Source organism: Chiloscyllium plagiosum, unplaced genomic scaffold, assembly GCF_037043375.1.
Source record: "Chiloscyllium plagiosum isolate Xiang-an unplaced genomic scaffold, Cpla_swu_hap1 HiC_scaffold_19, whole genome shotgun sequence".
Lineage (NCBI taxonomy): Eukaryota > Metazoa > Chordata > Chondrichthyes > Orectolobiformes > Hemiscylliidae > Chiloscyllium > Chiloscyllium plagiosum.
In genome coordinates, this window is record NW_028270157.1 from 55,426,413 (window position 1) to 55,453,104 (window position 26,692).

Here is a 26,692-nt window from a genome sequence, read left to right on the forward strand (position 1 = left end):
TCTCTGGGTGAAGAAATTTCTCCTGAGCTCTGTCCTAAATGGTCTACCCCGTATTTTTAAGCTGTGTCCTCTGGTTCGGCACTCACCCATCAGTGGAAATATGTTTCCTACTGCCAGAGTGTCCAATCCTTTCATAATCTTATACGTCTCAATCAGATCCCCTCTCAATCTTCGAAACTCAAGAGTATACAAGCCCAGTCGCTTGTATAGATTAATAGTCTAGCAACAATACCACTGGGCCATTGTCTATCCATTCATCAGTTCTACGCTCAATGTCATTCATTGTCACCCAGTGAGGTATTGACTGACTAGAATTTTAAGATTCTCATCCTTGTTTTCAAATCTTTCTGTGGTTTCATCCTTCCTTATTGATGTAATCGCCACTAGCAACACAATCCTCTATGATATCTGTGCTCCTCTAAGTCTGGTTTCATAAGAATCTCTGGTTTTAATGACTCTGCCATTTCAGACTGTTGTTTTGGCTTTCTAAGTCCTAAATGCCTCCCAAAGCCTGTCCTCTTCTGGATCTGGCACAGCAATGCCCCTACTTCCTCAGGAGGCGAAGGAAATTCAGCATGTGCGTAAAGATTCTCACCAAATTTTATAGATGCACCATAGAAAGCATTCTATCTGAATTCATCACAGCTTGGTATGGCAATTGCTCTACCCAGGATTATAAGAAATTACAGAGTTGTGAACACAGACCAGTGCATCACACAAGGCAACCTTCCATCCACTGACTCCAGTTACACTTCTCATTGCTTTGGGAAGGCACCCAACATAATCAAAGACCCCTCCCACCTTGGTTATAATCTCTTCCAATCTCTTCCATTGGGCAGAAGATAAAAAAGCTTAAACATATATAACAACAGATTCTTCCTCTCAGTTATTAGACTTCTGAATGGATCTCTCAAGTTTTAAATTTAATGTTGATCTTGCCCTTTGTACACATCTGCAACCATAACTTTGTATTTCTCGCCCTGTTCTATTACCCTAATGCACTTTGTATGATACAATCTGCCTGTACTGCCCACAAAATGAAACTTTTCGCTGTACCTAGATACATGTGACAATAATAAATGAAATCAAAATCAAATCAAATCAAAAGTTCCTTTCTTTTTTGGAGTTGCATGTTTTTTTATGTCGCTAATTTTGGTGTCTTTTTTATAACTTCAATGATACAGTGTGTGACCCTGACACTTCTTAAAATCTATTTTGACCAAGGCTTTTTGTAATATATTCTAATGTCTCCTTTTATGACATTCTCACATTTTGCTTTGTATTGCTTCTATGAAGCACCTTGGAAATTCTAGTATGTTAAAGGTGTTACATAAATACAAGATGTTCTTGTTTTTCTCACATTTGTTGCCTAGCAACAAATACCTTTTTTTCCCATTTATTAGCTCAGACAATTTTACCATTAAACACTTCTTCAAAAAAAACTTAAAACTAATTTGCATTAACCTTAATTTGCATATTCTAGCCATTTCAGGTTTTCGTTCTCTAAATATTTGTATGTCAACAATCAGCTCGTTATCTGTGAAACAAAGGGCTGAGTAGTCACTAATCACTGTTCGGGAAGCAATGTGACAAAAGCTTATTAGGCTTATTTCTTTTGTATAATATTTTTATTGAGGGTATTAATCCATTTTAAAATGAGCTGCTAAAGATTGCTTTTTCTAACTTTTGCAGAAAATTGTGTCCTTTTCTGCACATGCCAATGCTTGATTTTTCTCAAACGAAATTTGAAGAAAATCAATAAACCACCTTCTGCTAATATTGTCAACAATGATTTCTAGGGTTACAGTGAGGATTCTTATAAACTGAAATCAGAATGCTTCCTCGGTCTAATTGCTATTTCATGAGAACGTGCCCATTCAGTTCCTTTGCATTGTTGTATTTAGTGAGCCTTCCATATTTAAGCATGATTCAACCTGAGCAGCAAACATTTCTGGTCAATTTAACGTCTCCAGCCATGAAATTGTGGCTTCAAGCAGACTTCTGGTGTCAGCTATCTTTTCAACTTCTTCATCGAATGGCAATTCTTAAAGCTTTCATGTTCTTTACCTGACGTTATACATGAAGTTTCCAGTCGATAGCAGTCAAAAGCAGAATAATTGGCTGATTTCCACATTTCTCCCATTCAGCATTCACCTAACAATATGGTCCCTCCACCGATACTCTGATTAAAGTAACTTATTTTAGTACAAATAACTTACTTTAGTATAGAGTCTGGATTGCATCTAGAACCTTTCTTGCTATATATCACTTCACATCTAGTTTGTGGAGCCCCATTAGAATTTAACATGTTTCAATTAGATCCCCTCTCATTATTCTAAACTCTAATAAATACAGATTCAATTGAACCAATCTAACCTCATACAACAGCCCTGCCATCCCTAGTGTCAGCCTGATGAACCTCCACTGCACTCCCTCTATGGCAATTATGATCTGCCTTAGGTAGGGAGATGGAAACTGCATTAAATAATCTAGGTGTGGTATTACCAAGGCCCTATAAAACTACAATGAGCCACCCCAACTTCTAAATGCAAATCCTTTTTCATTGAATGCCAACATACCATTAACCTTCCTAATCACTTGCTGCATCTGCCTGTCTCCTTCCATTGACTCATGTGGAAAGACAGCCAAATCCTTTGCATCCACATTTCCCAAAATCAACATTTAAGTAATACTCTGCTTTTCTTTTTCTCACACCAAAGTGTATGATTTCAAATTTATCCACATTACAATGCATGTGCCATGTGTTTCCCCACATTTTCAATTTGTCCTGAAGCTTCCTTGCATCCTATTCACAACTCTTAATCCCATCTAGTTTTGTGTCATCAGCAAACTTGGAAATGTTACATTTGATTCTCTCATTTATATATATCGTGAATAACTGAGACCTAAGCACTGATCCTGACTACTAGTTATCACTTGCCACAGAAAAAGATTCATTTATTCCCACTATGTTTCTGGTTTGTCAATCAACTCTTGATCCATGTCTATGTATTAGCCCCAGTCCTGTGTGGTTTACTTTTATCCACTAGCTTCTTATGCGAGACCTTATCAAAACCTTCCTGAAATCAAATTGTACAAGATCTCCTTTACCCACAATACAACCTCAAAAAAAAGTCGAGTAGATTACCAAAGCATGATTTTCCTTTCATAAATCTATGCTGACTTTGTCTAATCCCTTTAAACTTTCCAAGTGTTCTGTTATCACATGATTTATAATGGACTCAAGCACTTTCCCCCCCATTAGTAATGATAAGCTCATTAATATGTAATTGTGTTTTTTTTCATCCCACCTTTTTAAAATATGGGGTGATATGGTGCTATACAAAGAATTCAATTCATTCTGAAGTCAATCATTTCCATATTTGTATTTTTTTTCCAGTCTAACACTTTTTTGTTATATATTGCAGATTTTGGTGCCTTTTTCAATTTTAATGACACATTTGATGACCCAAAGGTAATGAAAATATATAAGTTATGTTTTGGCTGTCTATTGTTCACTTTAAAGAGTTATTTTATGCTTGAATTCACATGTAAATAAGAGTGCATTTTCATTTAGTACCTTGTTCAAATGCTTCAACATATATCTTAAACCACAAGAACAAATAATTTAAGAATAATCAAGAGTTCTAAGAAATATTGTTATTGCTTTTAACTCTCCCTCCTATCTGCATTGCACTATGCAATGTGCACTTTTTTTTGTTAAACTTTTCAATGTTTAATGTTTCTCTCCCGATTTAATACTGAGTTTTGACAGATTTTAATCTGGTGACACAAATAAAACCATATGTGAAGCTGAAAACGCAACGTCAATGAGTGTGACATTAAAGATGATATGACCAACTTAAGTTGTTCAAGGTTTCCTTTACTTTCCATTATTATCAATTATTTGAACATTATCCAAATAAAAATAATTAAACCGCCTGAGATTTTAAACATTTGTGTCAGTACAGTCCAAATGAAAATGCTCACTGGTATCACCAGTGGAGAAACTCAGTTGGTCTGGACGCATCGATGGAGAGAGAAACAGAGTTAAAGTTGTAAGTCCACCATGACTCTTCTTCAGTTCTAACTCTTGCCCCTCATGTTAGAGTGGGAGGCCTTCTGGCTGCTGGAGTGAGTCAGAGCTCAACAAATGACTAGAACCAACAAACAGAGCAGGATAGATTAAAGCCAGTTCAAGCACATATGGAGTGCACTACAAATGACTTAAGACCATAAGACATAGGAGTGGAAGTAAGGCCATTTTGCCCATCAAGTCCACTCCACCATTCAATCATGGCTAATGGGCATTTCAATGCCACTTACCCGTACTCTCCCCATATCTGTTAATTCCTTGCTAGATTAAGAATTTATCACTCTCTGCCTTAAAGACGTTTAACTTGTATGCAAACTACTGTGGGTAACAAGTGGGGTTAGGAGTTCGAAAATCAGTCCCACTGATAATGGGGCAAATATTAAACCAATGCACTCTAATGGAGAACATATGAAACACATGTGGGTGGAATTTATTGCCACTTGACCATAATACATTTGGTGGCCAGATAGGCATTTAATCAGAAGTGTTTTGGTTAGGGTGGGTGAGGGTGACATTGTTTTCCCACTTCCAAAGTGATTCAGTCAATGATGGTTAAGCTCATTGATGGCTTCAAATGGTCAATTAATGGAGTGACTCATGCCAAATATTCATGGCAGGTGATGGGCTCAGCCTGAAAAGAGCACAGCAAGCAAATCCATGCAGACTATCTTTTGGACTCATTTGAGAGGGGGGAGGAGGGTTAGTCCTGCCAAGTGTAATACCTACACCATTGTTGACTTCCAACCCATTTCCCTTATGTCCTGCGACCTCCTTTCCTGCCATCAGTCAGTTATGGCCCGTAATCCAGTGATGGCCAATTGTGGGTGTAGTACTGGCAGCTGCCACCATTTCTCGGCTTGTGCTTCTGTTCTAAACAGCTGCTTCTGGAGACAATTGTCATCCCAGGGAAGACCTGCCAATGTCATGGGGGACCTCTCACCTGGTTGACAGCCTTCAGCCAAGACACCCATCACCTCCATTAAATACAACACAGTATTCCAAATGCACAAATAATGGGCACGATTCTCATCTGGTTCTTTCAATCTTACAATGTAGCCTTAGCAGAAACCTTGAAAAAAATACTGTAAGTGGCCATTTTTTAGTCACTATTTCTTCAACAGTTCTGTTTATTTTACACTGGCAAAACCGTTGCAGAGGCAAGTTCTATGTGAATTGTGGTCAATAGAATATATAAAATGGACACATTTCCATTTTTAAAAGAAATCTTTCTTTCTCCTTCAGCCAACAGAAATTAATCCAGTGCAATCAGAGCCAATTTTACTTGAAACTCACACGGCTCCGGTATTTAATCACCAGTGGAAAGAGAAGAGTGTGGAAGCTGAAAATGAAAAATCCATATCCATCAATGACAAAGAACAGAATGCAAATGCTGTTCCTAATGAAAAGTATTTTGCCAAGGGAAATGAGGAAATAACCACAAAGGTTACCATTCCCGATATTATTTATCCCCCCTCCATGACTGTGGTTGAAACAATATCCAAGGATACTGCACTGCCCTATGAAATCATGATCTCTTCCATAGCAGAGGACTCGGACGATTCTTCAGCCGTAGGACCCCTGGATTTGAATGAAATTTTCACCACCACCCACCAAGCAAGAATTCCAGTTACACCCAAAGAAACCCCACACTTCAGTACTGCAACAGAACCTGACAATATATTCAGTGTACCCAGCTTTGGCATGAGGAATATTCCTCAGGCAGTTACACCTGAAGATGGTCTCATGAGTAATTCAACTCCCAATTTGTTGTCTGAAACAATGATTGTCATACCTCATATGGATTCTGGGAAAGAGCAAATGATGTCAGCCAATGAAATAATTAATTCCCAAGAGCACAGTGTGGTTCCTGATTCTGTCGCTTCTACAGCAACAGTTTACCCAAATATGGTAACCCCTCCCACCAGGAATGTACTTGCGTCGCATGAGTTGTTTTCTGAAACCCTTCTTCCTCCTGACCAAGAAACATACCTACACAGTACTCCAGATTCCATTGACAGATTAAATACCTTACCTAAAGAGAAGGAAATCCCAGCTACCTCTCCTTACTCTACTGGTGAGATGGTGTTTCAAACTACCACTGTGCCCTCAAACAGCAAAGTGTCCTTTCATGCTACCTCTGCTTATACCCATGATGAAGCACAGCTGCAGCCTACTCCCTCCTTATTCAGTGCATCTTTTTATCAATCTTCTGCTTCTGCTAATAGTGAAGTGTTTATTCAAATGACAAGTCCTTTATCGACTGACCCAATGTCTCTGTATGTGACCTTTGATTCCCTAGCTAGCGAGACATTACCTCCTTCTGCCCATGTTTTTCCTAGCAGTCAAATGTTGCTTCAAGCTACTTTTGTGGGAGTGTCTGGTTCATCTCTACCAGCCAATGTTGATGCTCAAGCTACCCTTCCTTTAGCTAGCAATGTGGTGTCTCTTCATACTATCCCTGCTTCCTCCTCTACTGAGGTACTCCCTTATGACCTTCAGAGTTCCTCTGAAATTCCAGCATTACTCCATGTGACTTCTGCTGCATTTAGCAGTGAGTTGGTGCAGCATACCACCACTGCAACCTCTGTTGGTGACCTGTTGTTTGAATCTGCCCTTCCTTTACCCAGTGGTGTGATGTCTCTTCAAACTTACCCTAGTTCTAAAGAGAATGAAATATTACTTCATGTTACTCCTGCCCTTTCCAACAGTTTGATGTTGCCTTTGACTCCACTTGTTGTTCCCAGTGATGAGACTTTGAATGTTACTTCTGCACCCACTGTTGCTGACACGTTGCTTCAAGCGATCCCTGCTTCCTATGAAAGCAAAATATCTTCGTATGCTCCTCCTGTTTTTCCCAACAGTCAAATATCAACTGCAACTGCTCCTGCTTTATTTACTCATGAATTATTGCTGCAAGCTACTGTTAGTCTCTCTGGTAATACAAGATCATTGAGTGATACCGAAACATTGTGGAAAAATGAGACAATGCTTTATGTTTCCCTCATGCCTTCCAGTGATAATGCACTCTCTTATGTTTCCTCTACTGTTTCCAATAACCAGTTTTCTGTTCCTACTAGCCTACCTTTATTATATGGTGATGCATCGTACATTTCTGTTCCAGCTACAACTCCTAGCAGGGAGCTAAATGTGCAAGGTTCTGCTGCTCCCTTGCCAGCCCCTTCTGTGCCTTCCTCTGTCACATTGCTGAGTGAAAGTCAGGATGGTGAACCGTGGTCTTCTGGTTCAGAGATTGATTTGTCTGAGACAGATGGTAGTGTTCGGACAACATTTTACCCCAGATCTGAGGAAGAAAGTCACATAAGTGGGCAGATATTCAGCACTACAAAGGAGCAGAATAGTCAGTATTCCCAGATCTTATCACGACCACCTGCGTCTTCTGAAGAAAACGTATTCCTCACTACTCTTAACTTCAATTTAACAGATTCAGATGCGGACAGAAATCACTACATGGCAACAGCACTGACGCCAAAAGCATCCACTGGAAAGCACAAAAGACCAACAATAGTAGCAAGACATAATTGGACCACGACAGTAACTACGAAACAGTCCCCATCATACTCTAGGACTAGTACCTTCCTGACCACTGAAGAGGAGAGTGGTTCTGGCCAGAGTACATCTGATAGTCTAACTGTTAATGAAACTTCAATGGTGTTAAGTTCCCTCGAGTATAATTATAGAGCGTTAGACAGTACAACAGGCACAGGTAAAGCAGCAGAACCAAGGACATCACTGCCTTCAGCTCCATCTGTAACTAGTGGGCTTGAAACTACCTTATTCGACATTTATGAGGCAGGTTAGTTATGACTGAAAGCCATTTGCAAAACTAAAGTTGAAATCAATGCAGCTCTGGAGGGGATGGTCAGCAACCTTGGTAGTGGGATCCTTATTGATGCCGGAAAAGGCTTAGTACTAAGATGACCTGCTCATTTCTGTATCAATGTGACTGTAATCATGGTTGATGGGGTCAATAGCCGATCAATGTCTGTAAAAGTCAGTAGAATTTTAAATTAATGTAAACCAAACTTTAAATATAGATTTTCAATAATTCTGATTTGGTAATGATCCAAATTAAGTTAGAATTGCCATCAAACTTGTATATTATGCTTCACTTAACTGCATTGTTCTCAATTTATTCAAAGCAACCTGAGAAATTGAGCTATCATGAGACTGTTTGCTGAGTAGCACAGAATGATCTCCTATCGTGTAAACTGATGCCAACTGTGAATAATTTATATTGCAATATCAAGGTTCAGCAAGTGTTCAAGCTTCATCATAAGTGAGCACTGGGTTAGCATCTTTGGTAATTTGAGAAATATGCAACATTGCAATTGAGTAACTTACTGGACCTTTTACAGCAATTGCAAATATATTTATACGCTCTTCAAGGAAATTAGTGAAATAAACTTTGATTCGAATAGCGGATGGTAGAGAATATATCAGTGATTAGACAAATGATGGTGTCGCATTCACAAGTATTCCCTTATCAACTCTTTTCTAAGTTGTGACAGTAACAAGTCCATTGCACAGGTTTTTAAGATACACTGTGTTCCTTACTTCCCTGACTCATAGTTAAAAATATTATGAAAGTCTGTTCTTTTGGGCAAGGGGAGATATTCAGTTTGCATAAAGTAGCCTTTAATTTAAAAAAAAAATCCATTACCTTCCTTGCAAAGTACTATGGAACAAAAATTGAATAATATTGCTACAAATACAGTGTGCATAATAATTTTTGGTCAAATAGATGCAATAGTGTTTGAGTTTAAAGAAGGTCTGATATTTTAATCAATATAATTTAACTTCAATTTGCTGTCATGGATGCCTTACTTAATAAGTGGCATTGCATGAAAATTTACAGAATTTGATTTTTTTAAAAGGTATTTCAACTGGCAATATCAACCAACTGCTTATAAATTATTTTAAGATGTGTGTTTTAGAGAATAATACTTCTGAGAGTTTCAGTAATGTTATTATGTTATCGTTATCAATCCTGATATGTCTTTATTGTCAACTGAATCCTCATAGAAATGCAAGAGAGTGAAACCTGTGTTGTTGTATATTTCTCACTGAGCTGTGTGGTGTCATTCAATTTCATAGTATGAGCGGGTACAACAGTAGATTAGCAATTAAGCTTTCTTACAGTCAATGTGTTGATCTATATATCTTAGATTCCTATTCAAATGTAATACAAATTTCCTGTTCCTACAGGAAGGATTGTAGTAATATAGTTGGTGATTGATGAATCATTTTGGAGTTAATTCTGACACAATTAAAATGTGACAAACAAAAAATGAGCCAAATGAAGCTGCAACCAGATACTTTGCTGGCTCCATTTCCCTGCTCCTCGGATGCTGCCTGAACTGCTGTGCTTTTCCAGCACCACTCTAATCTAATCCATTTTAAACTGTCTGTTGGAAATCAAAGAGATTTTCCAATGTATCAACCACAAATAGGTTTGTGTTATGCTCTCCAACTCTCAATAATACTAACTCACCACTGATGGCAAGTTAACATGTCACTTTGTAGCTGGCAAATTTACAATGTTAGTGATTACACCAAACAGTGTAGCATAAGCGGATGAACTTAGCATGCACTGTTGATAGAATTGCTGCAAGAATATAAAATAGTGAAAAAAGAAATGGGAAGTTAAGCTGTTTTTAAATAATTGAATAGTGTATACAATGTAAAGGTATTTTGTGATACCTGAATCCTGTTACTCACCACAGAAAGAACAAGCTCCGCTCCCAGAACCCACCAGTAAATTGGAAATTGGGGGTAGAGTTTGGTGCATTTGTTTCACAGCACTGTCATTTCAGTCATTTATTTTACTTGGTACAATAAGCTTGAAACATTCCCATCTGTACATCTTTCCCTGATCTGTGATCCTAGCATGCCAGACTTCAAAACAGGAGTTTTATCAAGCAGCACTACAGCCCCTATGTGTAACTCTTACCACTTAGTCAAAAATGACTTCAGATCTTTGTTTAACTGTAAAATAACATGCATTAAAAAAATGATATTGAGGGACAAATATGATCATGAGACTTTGCAGGAAATATTCAACTATCCAAAGAAAGCCACTGTCGAGTAATCAAAGTTTCTAAGCAAAAAGACAGTATCGTCGCCATCTGGTAGGTCTGTTAATCAGAGCTTTTTAAAAAAAATTGATAAAACTGAATATAATCTTTTCGAAAGCCAAATTTAAAAAACTCAGTAACATTTTGCAAATCAAGTGCATTGTAACCCTTCCCCATATTTATTCACCTTACTTAAAGTAGACACATTGTTAATTCATTGGTGTGTGGGGCAACATTTATGCTAAGCCACTCGTGTAATTGGATGGTCCAAAATTAATTGAAAATATTTTTCATACTTCCACAGATTTCTTCTATCTGAGGTCCATCCAGAAGTCATCAGCTTCTGAAAGTAAAGGAGCAAATATAATTAAGATGTAATATTTATCAGGAAATGCCCACAACCCTCAAAAACATAGGCACTGAACATTGGTCCACACTTTACTCATTTATACCTAGTGACAGGAAATTAGGTTACATCTTGCAACATCCATCAGTATGTATTCATGAACACTGCCATACTCGGGAAAGGCTCTACCACTAACCCACTAAAAAAGACATAACATTTGTTAGGTGTTTGGAATTTTGGTATATCCACTAAAAAATGGTGAAGGCAATTTATCTGCTTGGAATATCCATGACCCCATCATGTTTGATATAGCAATGTTACATTGTGTACAATTTAGCTAAACCTCCGTGATGGGCAAGTGTTCACCTGTGTGGCACAGTGGAAAAAGTTCAGCAGCCAGTCTCCAGCCTGGAGTGTTCCTATACACAGGTCCCCTAAGCCCTTTCACGACCATCAATGCATCTATTGGGATTAGGTTATCTAATTGATGTGCCAACATCCCAAAATGATCAGTCTCAGAGAAGCTTTTGTGTGATAGATTCATCCAAAATCCATACCTTTTTATGATGAATTTCTGAAAGAAACAAATGCACTTTGCAGTGCAACACAAGCAATGTTGGAGTTTATTATATTCTACAAGCCTTGTTATCCCTTCTCTGCTTTTTCACATTTCAAAGAATGTTTCCTGTAATTACCTCAAATTTTCCACAACATAAATCTAATATATTCCCTAATTCTATTACTTAATAGTAACTTATTTGTTGGTTGGATTATGCAGTACAAGGTTAACACGTTCATGAAGACATCATTCTGAAATACATGAGCTTTTACATGTGATAATTTGCTCTGTATCTTTGACAACATTTACTATGATCACTTTTTTATAGTGTCTTTTATATTTTCTATTACAGTCACTTCAAAATGCACTGAAAACCTTAAAAGAAACTGATAATTTTGTGTTGATTTATTACTTAAGAAAAAAACGTAATAAATAGCTGGCTGGAAATTAGATTGAGAATTTTAGGAATACGTATGGAAAGGGATAATAAAGAGCTTCATGGTACTTGTTTTGCCATTCGTCAGGGCATTTCATTCATACAAATGAAGTAAGTCATATTTGATGAAGTTGAACAGTAGAGATTCAGAAGTTATTGGTGCATTTTACTTAATTTCTTTGGGTTGTTAGGGAAAAATGTTCTTCAGGAAATTAATTCAGTGTAGTGAAACCATGACATTCATTATCTGAGCAGGACTGGGCTTAATGGGACAAAACACTGACTCAGTGCCAAAAAAAACAAAAACCTAACATACATGTTCACCTTATATTGTCAAGTTCTTTCATGAATATTTTACCTATTTAAGATTCTGCCACTGACCTATTCTTGCTGTTATCCTGTGTAGTTGCCTCTAATGGTAAATATTACTGCTGAAGTCAGTCTCGTAGTGTGATAGCTCTATGTTCTTACCTGGGTTCAGGTTTGAGGGTTGAATTAAATAGAACCTTAACAATCTTCCCATGCATCCCCTCCTTGAGGTCCTCAAACTTGCCTTGTCAAAGTAACCTCCTCCACTCCCCACAATCATCCTGATCTCTGTACCTTTTGCCTGCTCCAAGTTTAATGAACATTTTAGGAGGTTTCTCGTTGGAGAGAATTGTCAATTAGAATATTCAATTGTGTAGATAATTCCCACAGAGTCAGCTGTATCATGGCTTCCACGAAGTCCAAATCTTTAACTCCAGTGAACCTTGCACCAGCACTTTTATGCCCATCAGAATATCAAGATCTTTACTTTCTGGCTGATATTTGCCATTATTGTGCACATTGTCCATGGAGTAAGAAAGAGATAAATTGTAAATTGCCACAAGTTGCTGGCTGATTTGTGATGCTTCGCTATCAGCAACACAAAACAGATTCTTGCTCTTAATATCTCTGAGAGTTTCATGGAATTGCACTTGAATTCTCCACACCTTAATTAGTCCAGTAGGTATTTGAATAAGCAATCTTTTAACAGCCTGTTAATTGCTAGTGGCTGCCAATTAACTTCCCTTCCCAAGAAAATAAATTATAAATGTGGACTGCTTTGAACGATTTCAGCACAGCTGCTCAGTGGTTAGCATTGTTGCCTCACAGACCCAGGTTCAATTCTAGCCTCGGGTAATTGTCTGCGTGAAGTTTGCACATTCTCCCCGTGTCAGTCTAAAGTTCCTCCCATAGTCCGAAGATGTGCAGGTTAAGTGGATTGGCCATGCTCAATTTCCCATAATGTCTAGGGTTGTGTAGGCTCGGTGGATTAGTCATGGGAAATGCAGGGTTATGAGGAGGGTGGGATGCTGGTTGGAGGGTCGATGGGGACACGAATGGCATGCTTCCTCACGAAGGATACTATGATCTATTTTAAAGATGCCATGTTATTTTCCATCATTTTCCCCCTCTCAAGTCAATCTTCTTTTCCTTCTCTTTATTTCTCACTCTGCTCTTTTATTCAACCCATTAATCTAATTGGTGAAGAAAGTGCATATCCTGCTGCTTCAAAATCATCATACAACCAGCAACTTGTGTTTTTTTTAAATGAAAACCTTAATGTGCAGTTAAGCATATAACTATCTGAAATTGCCACTGTAAAAGAAACCTGACCCATTTTTCAGATAGTACTTATGAAAGCAAGCTGACACCTTTTACAATGTGACATATTCTTGATATCACTGGCATGCTGCAGGATCATTAAAATCCACATATCTTTCAGCAGTTATCAAATTTGTTGTCTTAACCAATTTGTCATTGAAGACAGACATCAGTCTGTTTTCCAACATCCCACAATGTCTGATTGGGATTATACATTGTGGAGGTTTTCTAGTGAAGTTACATCATCACACTAAGTTGCAAAGCATATTATTTTTCATGTTTTTTTAGCAATTCATATGTGTAGTTACAGGGACGAATGATTTCAGATGTATTTTCAAAGGTACATGGGTTTTTATTTTTGTTGTTTTTTGATTCACTGGTTCCATTTTTTAAAGAATATTGGAGGTCTCTTTATTAGCTATTTAGAGGAGGAGGAAGGATAACTAAAGTTCACAGGTTGGTTGATTCTCCATATATAATTCTGCTAAACTGGTCCTACCAGTAACATTGTCAATTTGAATTAGAAGTGATTCACACAAAAAGCTTTAGCCAACAACTCATTTTATTTCTTCACCTTGATCATCATTTAGAGGGTTAGCTAGTTATGATTGTATTATTTGATGCTTTTCAGATCTTTATATTGCAATATTACAGACTTTCAATGCTTTGGTATTTTGATGCGATGTACTGTTACCTAACTGCCCCCATGTAAACTGTACAACCAGAACCTTTAGTGCCTGTATAACGTGTCTCATTAGCACCACAGTCAGGGGCTAGAGTGGGCCTGGCAGCTCAACATGGCCAGTTTTATTTCAGAATGCACTAGCTAACATTTGGTTCTAGGCTAAAGCCAATTGAAATGCATGGGAGGCTCAGGGAGTAACCACAGTCTGCATCTCCCAGCAGGACTGGAAGGGATAAAATAATTATATCAAAAGGTAATTACTGCGACAAATTGAGCACCATCCCAAATAATGTTCTAAATAGTTCTTTCATTTCACTCTCAAAGAGAGAGGCTCAGTAATTATTTTAATCTTCTGGACCTTTACCTCACCCCAATCTCACCTCTTGCACAATTACAGTGCAATTACACACGGCTAAATCAGCATTTTTTAAAATTCCACTTCACATTGAAGTACATTTTATTAAGGGTTATTAATTAGACTGACAAATTGCAGACTGTAATGAATGACATCTGGTTGGACTATTGAAAATAAAGACAGAGTTTCTTCCACTATTGGGTGCCAAAACAGATATTGACAGTTTTATCTGAAAATGGGTAATTCTCTTCATAAGCCAGGCATTTTATCTCCATGACATTTTCAAATGGGCCCGAAATGCATTGTTGCAACCTATCATGCTCAATGGGGATTTATGGTGAAAAAATAGCTTAATTGGCAGGAGTCATGCAGGTTCAAAAGAGTAACTATGTACAACAAGAACATTGCTTTATATTAGCTGTTTACCGGCTAATTAACTGAGCAACCTACAATCGTCCTAATCCAGATCTGTTATTTGCAATACTTGTCAGCAGATGGCATCATAACAGCAGTTGCAACATTGGTAGGAACAAATTCCTGCAGCTGCTGGAATCTGTACTGAAAACAACAAACGCTGGAGGTCACAGCAGGTCAGACAGCATCCAGAGAGAGAAAGCAAACTAATATTTCGAGTCTACATGACTCTTCATCAAATCTCTGATGAAGACTCATCTAGACTCGAAAAGTTTCGATGCTGCGTGACCCACTGTGATGTCCAGAATTTATTGTTTTCAGTTGCAACACTGGAATCGGGATTTTGCTATCCTTGCTCATTGTAACTTGCTGAATTTGTAACTCATTTAACTTGCTTTCATTTCGGAAAATGTTTACTGTTCTTTCTCATCAACCGCATAATGTTGCCAGCCCTTGCCCCTTTCACAAGTGCTGTCACACCTGCAGTCATGGCCACTCATCTGAATACCTCTATGCACTTACACCATATGCTAAACCAAGACACCTACTTCCTTACATTACAGCTGCTAGATCCAAATGATTCTGTTTCTTTCTCATCAACAGCCTATTCCTACACATGCAGTGTTCCCACAAAACTATTAGCTGTCCTTTGCAACACACTATACAAAGTGAGACCAGCTGTTGAGTCAAACATTAAAGGAGCATTTTTCAGGCAGTCAAGATAGAGAAAACAGGGCAAGAAAAGTTTTACAAAAAGCAAAAGGTAAGGAATGGGTTTGACAGCAAGAGATACAGATAGCCTCATGAGAGAGGTTTATGAACACCCGTAGAAACAAAGGACTGAATCATGCCCTCCTGACAAGTGACTGGCAAGGTAGATGGAAGGAGAGATTGTCAACTGGGTTGGCTTCAGAGATACCCACTGTCTTCCCACTTCCATTGAAATGAAATTTGAGGCAGGAAGACGCCACACTTGAGTTCCGCAGTCTACCATCAATTGAAGCCCTTAAGTGGTTAATTGTTCATCACTTAAGGGCCTCATTATGATCACTGTGGTTAACTCTTTCCTTGACAGGTAAGAACTGTGGCAGTCATAGAGTTGTACCTTTTTGATTGGTGAAATATAGGCATGTTGGTGGGTTGCCTCCATCCGTCCAATCTGAGGAGTGATTGAAGACACGGATGGGTGAGGCTTGAGGGTGGTGGTAGTCGTGTTGATCACTGCAAGCCAGCCCCCTGTACAACTCCATCTCCCCAGGCTGTGCTTTCCTCCTTCCCCATCCCCCACACTTCAAATTCACTTACCTTGCTCACTGTTCCTGGAGTTTTTGGGTCCTGTGCCACCAGCTGGCATGGCATCTGAGGCAGTATTTCTGATTGACTGGCATGTCAGGTGGGATAGGGCATCACTGTCCCAGGAACTGATGCACCAAAATCCCTACCAAGTGACCACTTGTGTGCCTGAGAGACTCAGGATCCTGCAGGCTCGTCTGTTTGTGCTGCTGTGATGTTGCCCCATGCAGAATGGCATTCAGAAGAAAGTTAAACATCACATAATGGTCCAACAGGTGTATTTGGAAGTACAAGCTTTTGGAGCACTGCTCTTTGGTCAGGTACTGAAGAGCTATCTGAAAGGTAAAAAGGTAAAAATGCTTTGAGGCAGACTTCACAAATGAAAGGAAGCAATGGAAAGATAACAGAATTTGACTATGTGCAGGGACAAAATAAAGCAACACATATCAGCTAGAGAATGGTTAACAAGATTACACACTGTGGCTTGGTTATTTGTCTTCGTAATTTGTAACCATTAGAAAAATCTCACGGTTCATTATTGTAATATCTTGTGCGTGGATTTCATGCAAAATGATCACTACCTGTGATCAGTTTCAATTCAAGCTGACAACTTCTTATCTGACCAAGACATAATGCCAGTATTTTTGTCAATTTGTTTGAAATTTACTTAAGAAATCTAATCATTGTTTAAAACCATAAGATTTTAAATAAGATGAAGGTTTCATAGTACCCTCTGATCGTCCTTCTGCTTTGATATGTGTGGGGTATGTTGTGTTGCTTGGTGGTGCTGGGACTATGCTTTCGCTGGTTACTTCATTGTCACTGTTCTTCACCTTTTACTTCTCTCTTGAGTAGCTTGAAAGTTTATTACCACTTATTTTATGTTGTACAGGTAAGCAGTCTCAAGCAAATTATATTTTGGGCATATAACTGAAGATTAGTCATGAAACTTTGATGTTCTTATTGTACTGTCATGAGTGTGGTTTGCTGTTTCGTTCTGGTTTGCTTATGGTAAAACTGTTTTTTAATCCTTTTGCTTTTTCTACAACCACAGAGGCCAGTAACAGCAGCCATGAGTCCCGTATAGGTTTGGCAGTTGGGTTAGAGACAGAAAAAAAAGCAATTATCCCTCTTGTGGTGGTATCAGCTCTCACCTTCCTATGTTTGATGCTGCTGGTAGCTATCCTTATATACTGGAGGTGAGTGATCTGAAATCATGGTAATTCTATTAGCTGACAAATATTTGTTTGGAAACATAGATGAAGATAATATAAATACAGCTAATTAGATCATGTTAATTGAATCTATTTCTATCGCACAGTAATTTCTAGCCTGGATTTTCTGCTGGCTACACAGTTGTCACTCCAGTATAGTTGGAGGCTGTATACCGGGACACTGTGTAATCCCCATCAAAGAAGACTCTGGAGTCACATGTAGGCCAGACCAGGAGAGGATGGCAAGTTTCCTTCCTCGAAGGGCTTTAGTGAACCAGATGGGTGTTTCCATCTGGTTTCGTGGACATCAATAGATTCTTAATTCCAGATATTTACTATTGAATTCAAATTTCACCATTTGCTGCAGTGGGATTCAAACCCGGGTCCCCAGAATATTAGTTGAGTTTCTGGCTTAATCATGTTGTGATAATACCACTAGGCAATCGGAGCATGCAAGGCAGCTCCCAGTTATAATGATTACTCCTGGGCATGGCATGTTGTAAGATGTGGCTACAATGTGTGAAAGTGGCGCCACAGAAACATGGCAGATAGTGAATATGGTGATATTGGCAAGATACAGTGAGAAATACTCCATAAAACGCAGCAATACTGACTCTCGGCCAAAAAGAATAATGATATCCTAATTCTCCTATCATTATTGTATCCTCTAATTCCTGGCATCACCCTGTTGAATCTTTGTTGCATGTTTTCTACAGTTCTTCAATTCTTTTAAAATAGGAGTGTCCCTTTGACCGCATTCCAACCTGTGATGATTTCAATTGAAACAGAGTAGGAGTGTTCCGTGCATTTTCAGTGCCCTGTCATTAGTGGAGGATACAGTCCAGGGTCAGAGATGGAGGGAGTATTCATCCAGTGATTCTATTCTTGAGCACTTCCCAGTTCTCTCTATTGCAATTATCGAGATGCTGCCTGAGGATGAGATCAGAATTAATTTGGTACTTCTCCAGCTTTACCACCTTCATCAAAGCCCTCTCCACACCTACTCTTCAAGCTGTCAGTGTAACACTCACTGAGGCCATCCACATAATGATATGGCCTGCCTGCTATCAGAACAATCAAAGTGGAAGGAAACCACAAAACTAAAAAGACAAAGTTTAGAGCAAGTGACTACACTTCCAACAGTGGCAAAGTGCTTCAGGCCAGCGAGTTGTGTTATAAATGGAAGCCTGCCCTGTTCAGGAGAGAAATACACACAGACAAAGCATTGATGTATAAAGGATGACAATCTGATTTAGTAAAATTGAAAAGTTTTGAAGTCAAATCCTGAGTGCAAGCAGCATTTTTACATGTGTTGGGTTGGGGATAAAGGGGGACTCTGGTGCAAGAAGCTGGCTGTGAAGTACAAAGCAATAACCTGCAGTGCTCTACATAATGTTACTTTCTCACCCTAAGATTGTGGATTTGGAAGTAGGTAACCAAAGACCAAGAGAAAGGCATTGGCTTGCATAGTTGGGATGCTAAGCTTGCAAAATTCAAATTATTTTGACCTGTCTGGAGCCAAAAATCAGCAATTTGGCGGAAGTAAATTTTACGTTGTACAGAAATTGGCCGTTTCAAAACTACCGAGGATAATAACTCTCTAGTCAAAGAGGTTTAAATGTGCAAGTTTTTCAATGGTACATTTTGCCAAAATGATCCAGCATCCCAAGAATTTGAGACAGCATTGATGAGTGTGGGCATTTAACTTCTCAGCTAGTTTCAATCTCCGGTCAGAGAGGAGAGGCCAGGTGGAGGTTGCTCCAAGATGTTGTAATGAGCACATTATCTCATTGTGTTTCATTGTTAGACATCGTAGAGTCACCAGTTCCATCATGGAAAATAAGAGCGAGTTTTTATTTGTTAATTATATATCAATAATTTTCAGAGGTTTGACACGATTCATTAATATTGCCTTTTTAGCTTGTTAAGTACCTGATTAAAAGCCTGATGATATTAACAAGAGATTTGGCCATTGGGGATTTGTTCCTTCAGCCGTAGAGGGAAGGTGCCAAAGAAATGATCTGGCAGATTGAGGAATATCAAAGATACAACCGCTAGATTGTACAGCAATGGCAATAAACCTGTCAGCACTTATTCCTTTTTAATAGAGTGATAATTAGCAGGAAGCTTACTTAGCAACACTCTGCCTCAGCCTTGCTGCGGGTGGACAATTAAACAAAACAGATGGATATATTGGGATGGCTATTACAGTCAGTGTGTAGGAAAATATGTTTTAATAATTTTTCCCAAGCTGCTGTGTGTCAAGAATAGAGTTCTGTTTTGTGCGTTTGAATAATTGCCATGAGAGTTAGTATACCAGACTTCAGGTAAAATGCACATTGATTGTACTCATCTATGACAACTCCATGAGAATGAATGTATTGAAATACAATCTGTCTTGGAATTTGTACCTGATACCAGCCTGAAAGAATCCACGTTGTCCAAATTAAGAAACATACTTGAGTATCCTCAGATGGCAGGACAGACATCTGAAGAGAGACTGGATTGGTTAGGTTTATATTCATTGGAGTTTGGAAGAATAAGGAGGATTTCATAGAAACCTATAAAATTCTAATAAAGCTAGACAGGGTAAATGCAAGACAGATGTTCCTGATGATTGGGGAATCCAAAGAAGGGGTTACAAGATATGGTGTTTAAGGATACAGGGTAGGCCATTTAGGATTGAGATGAGCAGAAATTTCTTCACCCAGAGATTCATGAGCCTGTGAATTCTTTGCCACAGAAAGTGGTTGAGGCCAAGACATTGAATGTTTTCCGGAAGGACTTAGATAAAGTTCTTATGGCTAAAGGGATCAAAGGCTATGGGGTGAACAGGAACAGGGTCAAATGGGCTGAATGGCATACTTTTGCTCCTATTTTCTATATTTCTATGAGTAGCCACTTTTTCTCAGAGTTTTCACCATCACTGACACAAACTCCCTATTTGTCCACATAAATTCTTCATTTTTAATCTTCCTCATTTACCTTCACTTCATACAATTGTTTTTAAAAGAAAGAATGCAATTACAGATAGGCTAGTTCATACTTAAAGGTTGGCGATTTTTGAGAAGATTTGTAGCTCAGGTTGATGATAAGTATGTAAGTTAGCTTGCTGAGCATGAAGGTTTGTTTTCAGATGTTTCGTCACCATCCTAGGTAACATCTTCAGTGAGAGTCTCCACTGAAGCACTGGTGGTATGTCCCGCCTCTCTATTTATAGGTCTTGGTTTTTTTAAGGTGGGTGATGTCATTTCCGGTTGTTTTTTTTCAAGGGAGGTTGAGAGGGTCTAAATTAATGTGTTTATTGATGGAGTTCTGGTTAGAATGCCATGCTTCTAAAAGTTCTCGTGCATGTCTTTGTTTCTCCTGTTCTAGGATGTGTGTGTTGTCCCAGTCAAAGTGGTGTCCTTCTTTCTCTGTGTGTATGGAAATTAGTGATAGTGGGTCATGTATTTTTGTGACCAGTTGGTGTTCATATATCCTGATGACAGGTTTTCTGCTAGTTTGTCAGGTGTAGTGTTTTTTTACAGTTCTTGTGTGGTATCTTGTAAGTGATGTTAGTTTTGCTGGTGGTATCTAATGGATCTTTAAGTTCATTAGGCACTGTTTAAGTGTGTTAGTAGGTTTGTGAGCTAATGTGGTGCCAAGTGGTCTGACTAGTCTAGAAATCATTTCTGATAGGTCTTTGATGTGACGTAATGTGGCTATAGTTTTTGGTTGCGTTGTGTCTGCTTGTTTGGGTTTGTTTCTGGGGAATTGGCAGATTGTGTTTATTGGGTACCCATTGACTCTATGTTGTATAGATATTTTTCTTCTGCTTTTGTAGTTCTTGGGTGCTGCAGTGTGATGTAGCTCATTGAAATAATGTCTTGATGCAGCTCCATTTGTGGGTGTGGGATGATTGCTTCTGAAGTTAAGTATTTGGTCTGTGTGTGTTGTTTTTCTGTAGATGCTGGTTTGAAGCTCTCCATTGACTGTATGTTCAACTGTCACATCTAGGAATGGGAGTCTGTTGTCGTTCTCCTCCTCTTTTGTGAATTTTATGCCTGTCAGGATAATGTTGATGGTATTATGCTGTGGTTCTGTTCGCCGAGCTGGAAGTTTTTGTTGCAAGCGTTTCGTCCCCTGTCTAGGTGACATCCACAGTGCTTGGGAGCCTCCTGAGAAGCCTTCTGTGGTGTTTCCTCCGGCATTTATAGTGGCCTGTCCCTGCCGCTTCCGGTTGTCAGTTTCAGCTGTCCGCTGTAGTGGCCGGTATATTGGGTCCAGGTCGATGTGTTTGTTGATGGAGTTTGTGGATGAATGCCATGCTTCTAGGAATTCCCTGGCTGTTCTTTGTTTGGCTTGCCCTATAATGGTAGTATTGTCCCAGTCAAATTCATGTTGCTTGTCGTTGCGTGTGTGGCTACTAGGGATAGCTGGTCGTGTCGTTTCGTGGCTAGTTGACATCATTGTCCCCGTGTCTGTGTGGGTTTCCTCTGGGTGCTCTGGTTTCCTCCCACAGTCCAAAGATAAGCAGGTTAGGTGAATTGGCCATGCTAAATTGCCCGTAATGTTCAGAATTGCGGAGGATTAGGTGCATTAGTCAGGGGAAATGTGAAGTAATAGGGTAGCGGCCTATACCTTCCCCGTAGCCTTATAAATTCTTCATCTTCAACTATTTATCCATTTCTGTTTTGCAACTAATTCTATTTTCACCACACTTTCAGGAAGTAAATTCCAGGACAAAGGGAAGTCTATCATGGGATAGAAAAAGCTCCTGCATGATGCCTCTGAGTATTTGGGTGAACGGAGTGGGAGGATCTATGCTCTCAAGCAGAATTTATATCCCTACATCTCATATTGTTTCTTTATTCACCCAAATAAATGCTCTGTAATGCTGGTTTGTATGACATGGCCAGAATGAAAATACATTCAATCAGCCTTAAGGTTAGTTTGTCGACCAACAGATTTGTTTATTTGACATTAGCAAGATTAACCTGCTCCCCAGTAGCAGCACTCAAAATTCCAGTCACTGCCTGTCATACAGTGTGGCGACCCAAGCAGCAGACAGTGCGTTTTGAGTTTATAAACAAAGTGTCAATCACATTTATCTGGAGCTCATGGCTATTGTCCTTTAGACAAATGAGATAATATGGCTTGGCTCTGTCACCAGACAGACCCAATGTATATATGTAGTCTACCCAGACAAATCTGCTAATCAGAACCAGTGCCGCAGGATGCTATTGCCTCTGCATTGCTAATGTTTGAAGTGGAGTTGCAGCATTGTGTATTATCTCTCCAAGATGCAGGACAGCAACTTTCCAAGGCTCCTACAACTACGGTTGATCAACTGAACGATGAGCTTGAATAACAGGTCGTGTTGTAAAGGTGGAAAAGTCTGCAAGGAGAGCAGCTTGAGGCCATGAAAGATTTAAAAGACAAGGCTGAGAATTTTAAATTTGAAGCATTGATGATTAAGTTAGTGCAGGTCAGCAAGTTTGATGGGTGAGCAGGATTAGATAGAGAAAGCAGACATTTGTATAAGCTGAAGTTTATGGTAGGTAAAGGATTATATAGAATGCTATGAATAAAGTATTTAAAATTTTAATTGAAGAGATAATAACATTCATGAGTTCTGAAAAAAGTCTAAGTATAATGCTGATTTTTATTTGTGGTATTAGATTACTTTATGATCCAAGTCTGGCTCCTGTTTATCCTCAGGTGAACGGGGGTAGAGGCGTTGGTAACTATTTCCTCATTCTCCAGCAATCACCCTCACTGCACCAGTGCTCTTGACAATAAATATTTTTCTCACTCTTGTTAAACTCCCTTGATGCAAATACACCAGCTGTTATCAGTGACTAATTTTGATTCTCACGTTTATCCTGTGTGATTGGGCTGTTTGCACCATTTGTTGGGTCATATCTAAGGTTTCTCTCACTTTGATTCACTCATCAGAATGCTAGTGAGAGAGGAGCCATCTGCCAGCAGTAGCGGACTGTTCTTTAGTTGGCTCTGAATCACCTGTTACTTTTTGCCCAGTTTGTAAACATAACATAATGGCGATGTGTGAGCACAGTTATATTAGGCAGAAAATTTTTCACATGGATTCTTTAAACACCAGTTTATCTAATTTCTTAGTGTACCTACTGGGGTGAGAGGTTTGTTTAATCTGGAGGGATAGAGGAGTGGCATAGCGGCTCAGTGCTTAGCACTGCTGCCTCATGGCACCAGGGACCTGGGTTCGATTCCAGCCTCAAGCGACTGTCTGTGTGGAGTTTCACATTCTCCCTGTATCTGTGCAGGTTTCCCTTGGGTGCTCTGGCTTCCTCCCACAATCCAAAGATGTGCAGTTTAGGTGAATTGGCCATGCTAAATTGTCCATAGTGTTCAGGGATGTGTAGGTTAGGTGCATTAGTCAGGGGTAAATATAGAATAATAGGGTGGGGCAATTCATCTGGATGGGTTACTCTTCGGAGAGTTGGTGTGTACTTGTTGGGCTAAAGGGCCTGTTTCTACACTGTAGAGATTCTATCTCGTAATTGTACATAGTGCGATATTGTTAGTAAGTTATCATTGTAAGGTATTGAGAACAACCTTCTGTCCCTTCTGTCTAAATGCTTTCATGTTGTCTGATCTCACCTCTCTCTCTTTTCTGTCTCAGATGTTTGCAAATATAATTCCACATATACACTATCTCAGATATATTCATTTGGTAGCACAAAATTTGAGTTGCTGACAAATGAAACATTTTCTCAAAGCTTTCTATCTTGCACTTATCAGACAATTTGCAAGAATTACCAAATTAAAGGGCAAACAATATTTATTCTCTATGAGAGGAGAGTATTGATTAGTTGGCAAATGATCTTTGATTGGTAGGTGCATTACCCTGGATGGTGCACCAGTGAATGATGACTGACCACTAACTACCAAGCTTTGTTTTCAGCTTTGATTGTCCTGATGAGTGCAAAACAAAAAGGTTTTGACAAAATATCAGTAAAGTTGCCACAAAATGGCAATATCCCAGAAATGGAAAGTCTCAAACTGTATTTGATAATGAGGGGGAAAAAAGCCCTCTTAGTATAATGGTACAGACTGTTAGCTTGTGACCATTGCGGGAAACAAAATCATTTCTTCACAAAAAAGGCTCTCTTATGTTTGCTCACTGAGTTTTCAGAAAGCATGAACACTTTGCAAAGTTTGCCCAGCATACAAAACACTTTTTAAATGCTAACTGGATTTTTTTCTGAAAGTTATCCTTGAGAGTTTCTTATAAGATGTGCGATTGTAAGAAAGCTGCCCTTCTAATATCTGGGTGTTTTGTAAAGCTATTTTCATGTATTTTTTCTGCAGGAAATGCTTTCAGACCGCACATTTTTACTTGGAAGATAATGCATCACCAAGAGTGGTTTCCATTTCGCAATCTCCAGCTCTACCTATTTCAGGTAAAATTTTGCATGTAGGTCAAATCTGCATCTTCAATAACTACTAACTAAATTGCTGTTAATTATTTTCTGTTTTGCTTGGTTATTGTGAGCTTACTTAATTATCAATTCCCAATAATCTGATGTGATTTTCTTTGACTTTTCCTTTCAGTTCAGTGAACGGTGATTGTAAATTCAGTGCACATGCATCAAGTTCTCATAGATCAAAGTCATCACTAGAGTGAATTTTCACCTGAAAACTTTGTGGCAACTGCAAACATTTATCTTTTGCATGTGGCTAAGAAAGTATTTTTGCTTATCCGGGAGTAAAAATAAGGCACAATCCAAAATATAGTTAATGACTATTTGTTTGTGTAAAACATTTGTTTGTTAAGTTGCTTCAAGTGCATTTTCATGTTAGATTTGTTTCAAACAGAATCAAAGTAGTTTTTCAATCCCATGTAATGCAGGAAAAGTACTCCTCTAACTTTGAAATGAGAGAATACTAAATGTATGCTATAATTCTATCAAGATCTTACTGTAGATTTTGAGACAGGGTGCTCTATCCTAATTCTCAGAAAGTCTCATATGAATAGTGTTATGGACCAGACCAAGCCCCCTCAAAACATAGCCCTTAACATATATTTTATTTAAAGGCAATTGTAAAGTGCTGCATTCCAGATATGATACACTTGGTCAAACTACTCATTTTTAAACAAAACACATGTTATTCTTACGCTACAGTTAAAATACTAACAAAAAAAGGAATTGCTATAATTTTAACACTATCAAAATACTTAACAAAATAATATAGTGTTTAACTACTATTCATCTACGGTTCTATTTTGTAGATCCCATAAACACACTCTTGGCAAAGGCAAATTCAGCTAAACAGATTTCCCTCACTTGCTATTTCTAGTTCAGGAGAAAGAAAAAAACGAAAGTAGGAACCTAACAGCTTCAATTACAAAAACCATAACTTCAACAACTGAAAGCAAAAGCTAAAGCCCTGAGAATCAGTGAGCCTATCTCCAACCACTCAGGCTTATTTTTCTAAGTTTTTAAAAAACTCAAAACTATTTACTCCATTTTCCATGGAGCAGACACCTAGGCATCAGGTTTGCAACAACTCTATTCAAGTGAACCAGGACAGACGCATCCGTCTTAAAAGTACATTTGGTCACAATAGTGCCTTCCACAACTTCAGACTGACCTCCAGCACTCAAATTTTTTTTGAAGTGTGGCCACTTTTGAAATGTAGGAAACATAGCAGCCAATTGGTGCACAGTATACTGGCACAATGAGCAATCTGATCATGTCCAGTAAATCTATTTTTAGTTTGGTTGGTCACATGATAAATATTGTTCCTAACAGAGGACAGTTCCCCTGCTCTTTTTTGAAACATTGCATGGGAAAGTTTCCATTTTCCAAAGAAGAGTCAAATTGGATTGAAAACGTTAACTTTGTTTCTCACTCCGCAAATGCTGTTAGACCTGCTCAATTTACTCAGCACTATCTGTTTTTATTTTGATTTTTCACATTAATTTGCAAGGGGCAGACACCATTACCCTAGCAAGACAAGAGGCAAAATGGATTAACTATGTGGGGAAAAAAGAAACAAGATCACTTACGATTTTGAATAACTTAAAATGATTATTTTTGTTCATGCTAACGCTGCTTGAACAGAACTTCACTAACTTCTACCAGATCATTACAGTAACATAGCCTTCTCCCCATGATGGCACATTTCAAACACCATCACCCTGATGTGCTAACATTTAATTTCCCTTCTACAACCTTTTGCCAGTGTTAATCATGCCTTAATGGCTCTTCTGTAGGCATATTGCCTTTAATGTGTCATAGATTTTAACATGATGCTGATTTCTTAACATGTAATTTATTCAGATTATGATATTATAGTTAAAAGTTAAAGTGCAACTAGTGCTGTTTGGAAATAGAGAAATTAAATTTTCAAGGAAGAGGGATGCAGAATTATTTTGTATTAATGTAAATTAATTAATTCAGTTGAGCCACAGAGATATTTTGGTGTTCCTTAACTTCATGCTGAAGATATTTTACTGTATTATATACATTATTAACAACATCTTATACCTGTATAATACTTCCAACATAATAAAGTCACAAGGCACTTGACAGAGGCATT

At 38.5% G+C, this 26,692-nt stretch overlaps 1 protein-coding gene across 3 annotated transcripts in view; it reads left to right on the forward strand.

Annotated features, from left to right (window-relative positions):
* LOC122559541 (receptor-type tyrosine-protein phosphatase zeta) overlaps window positions 1-26,692 on the forward strand; it is a 265,364-nt gene that overhangs the window by 189,143 nt on the left and 49,529 nt on the right. For 2 of the 3 annotated variants that reach the window (XM_043709180.2, XM_043709179.2), the window contains exons 11-14: window positions 3,429-3,475; window positions 5,339-7,910; window positions 16,963-17,107; window positions 24,458-24,549. In XM_043709180.2, coding sequence (XP_043565115.2) covers window positions 3,429-3,475; window positions 5,339-7,910; window positions 16,963-17,107; window positions 24,458-24,549 — 2,856 coding nt within the window. The remainder of the gene's footprint in view (window positions 1-3,428; window positions 3,476-5,338; window positions 7,911-16,962; window positions 17,108-24,457; window positions 24,550-26,692) is intronic. The other variant, XM_087997408.1, reaches the window with a different exon arrangement.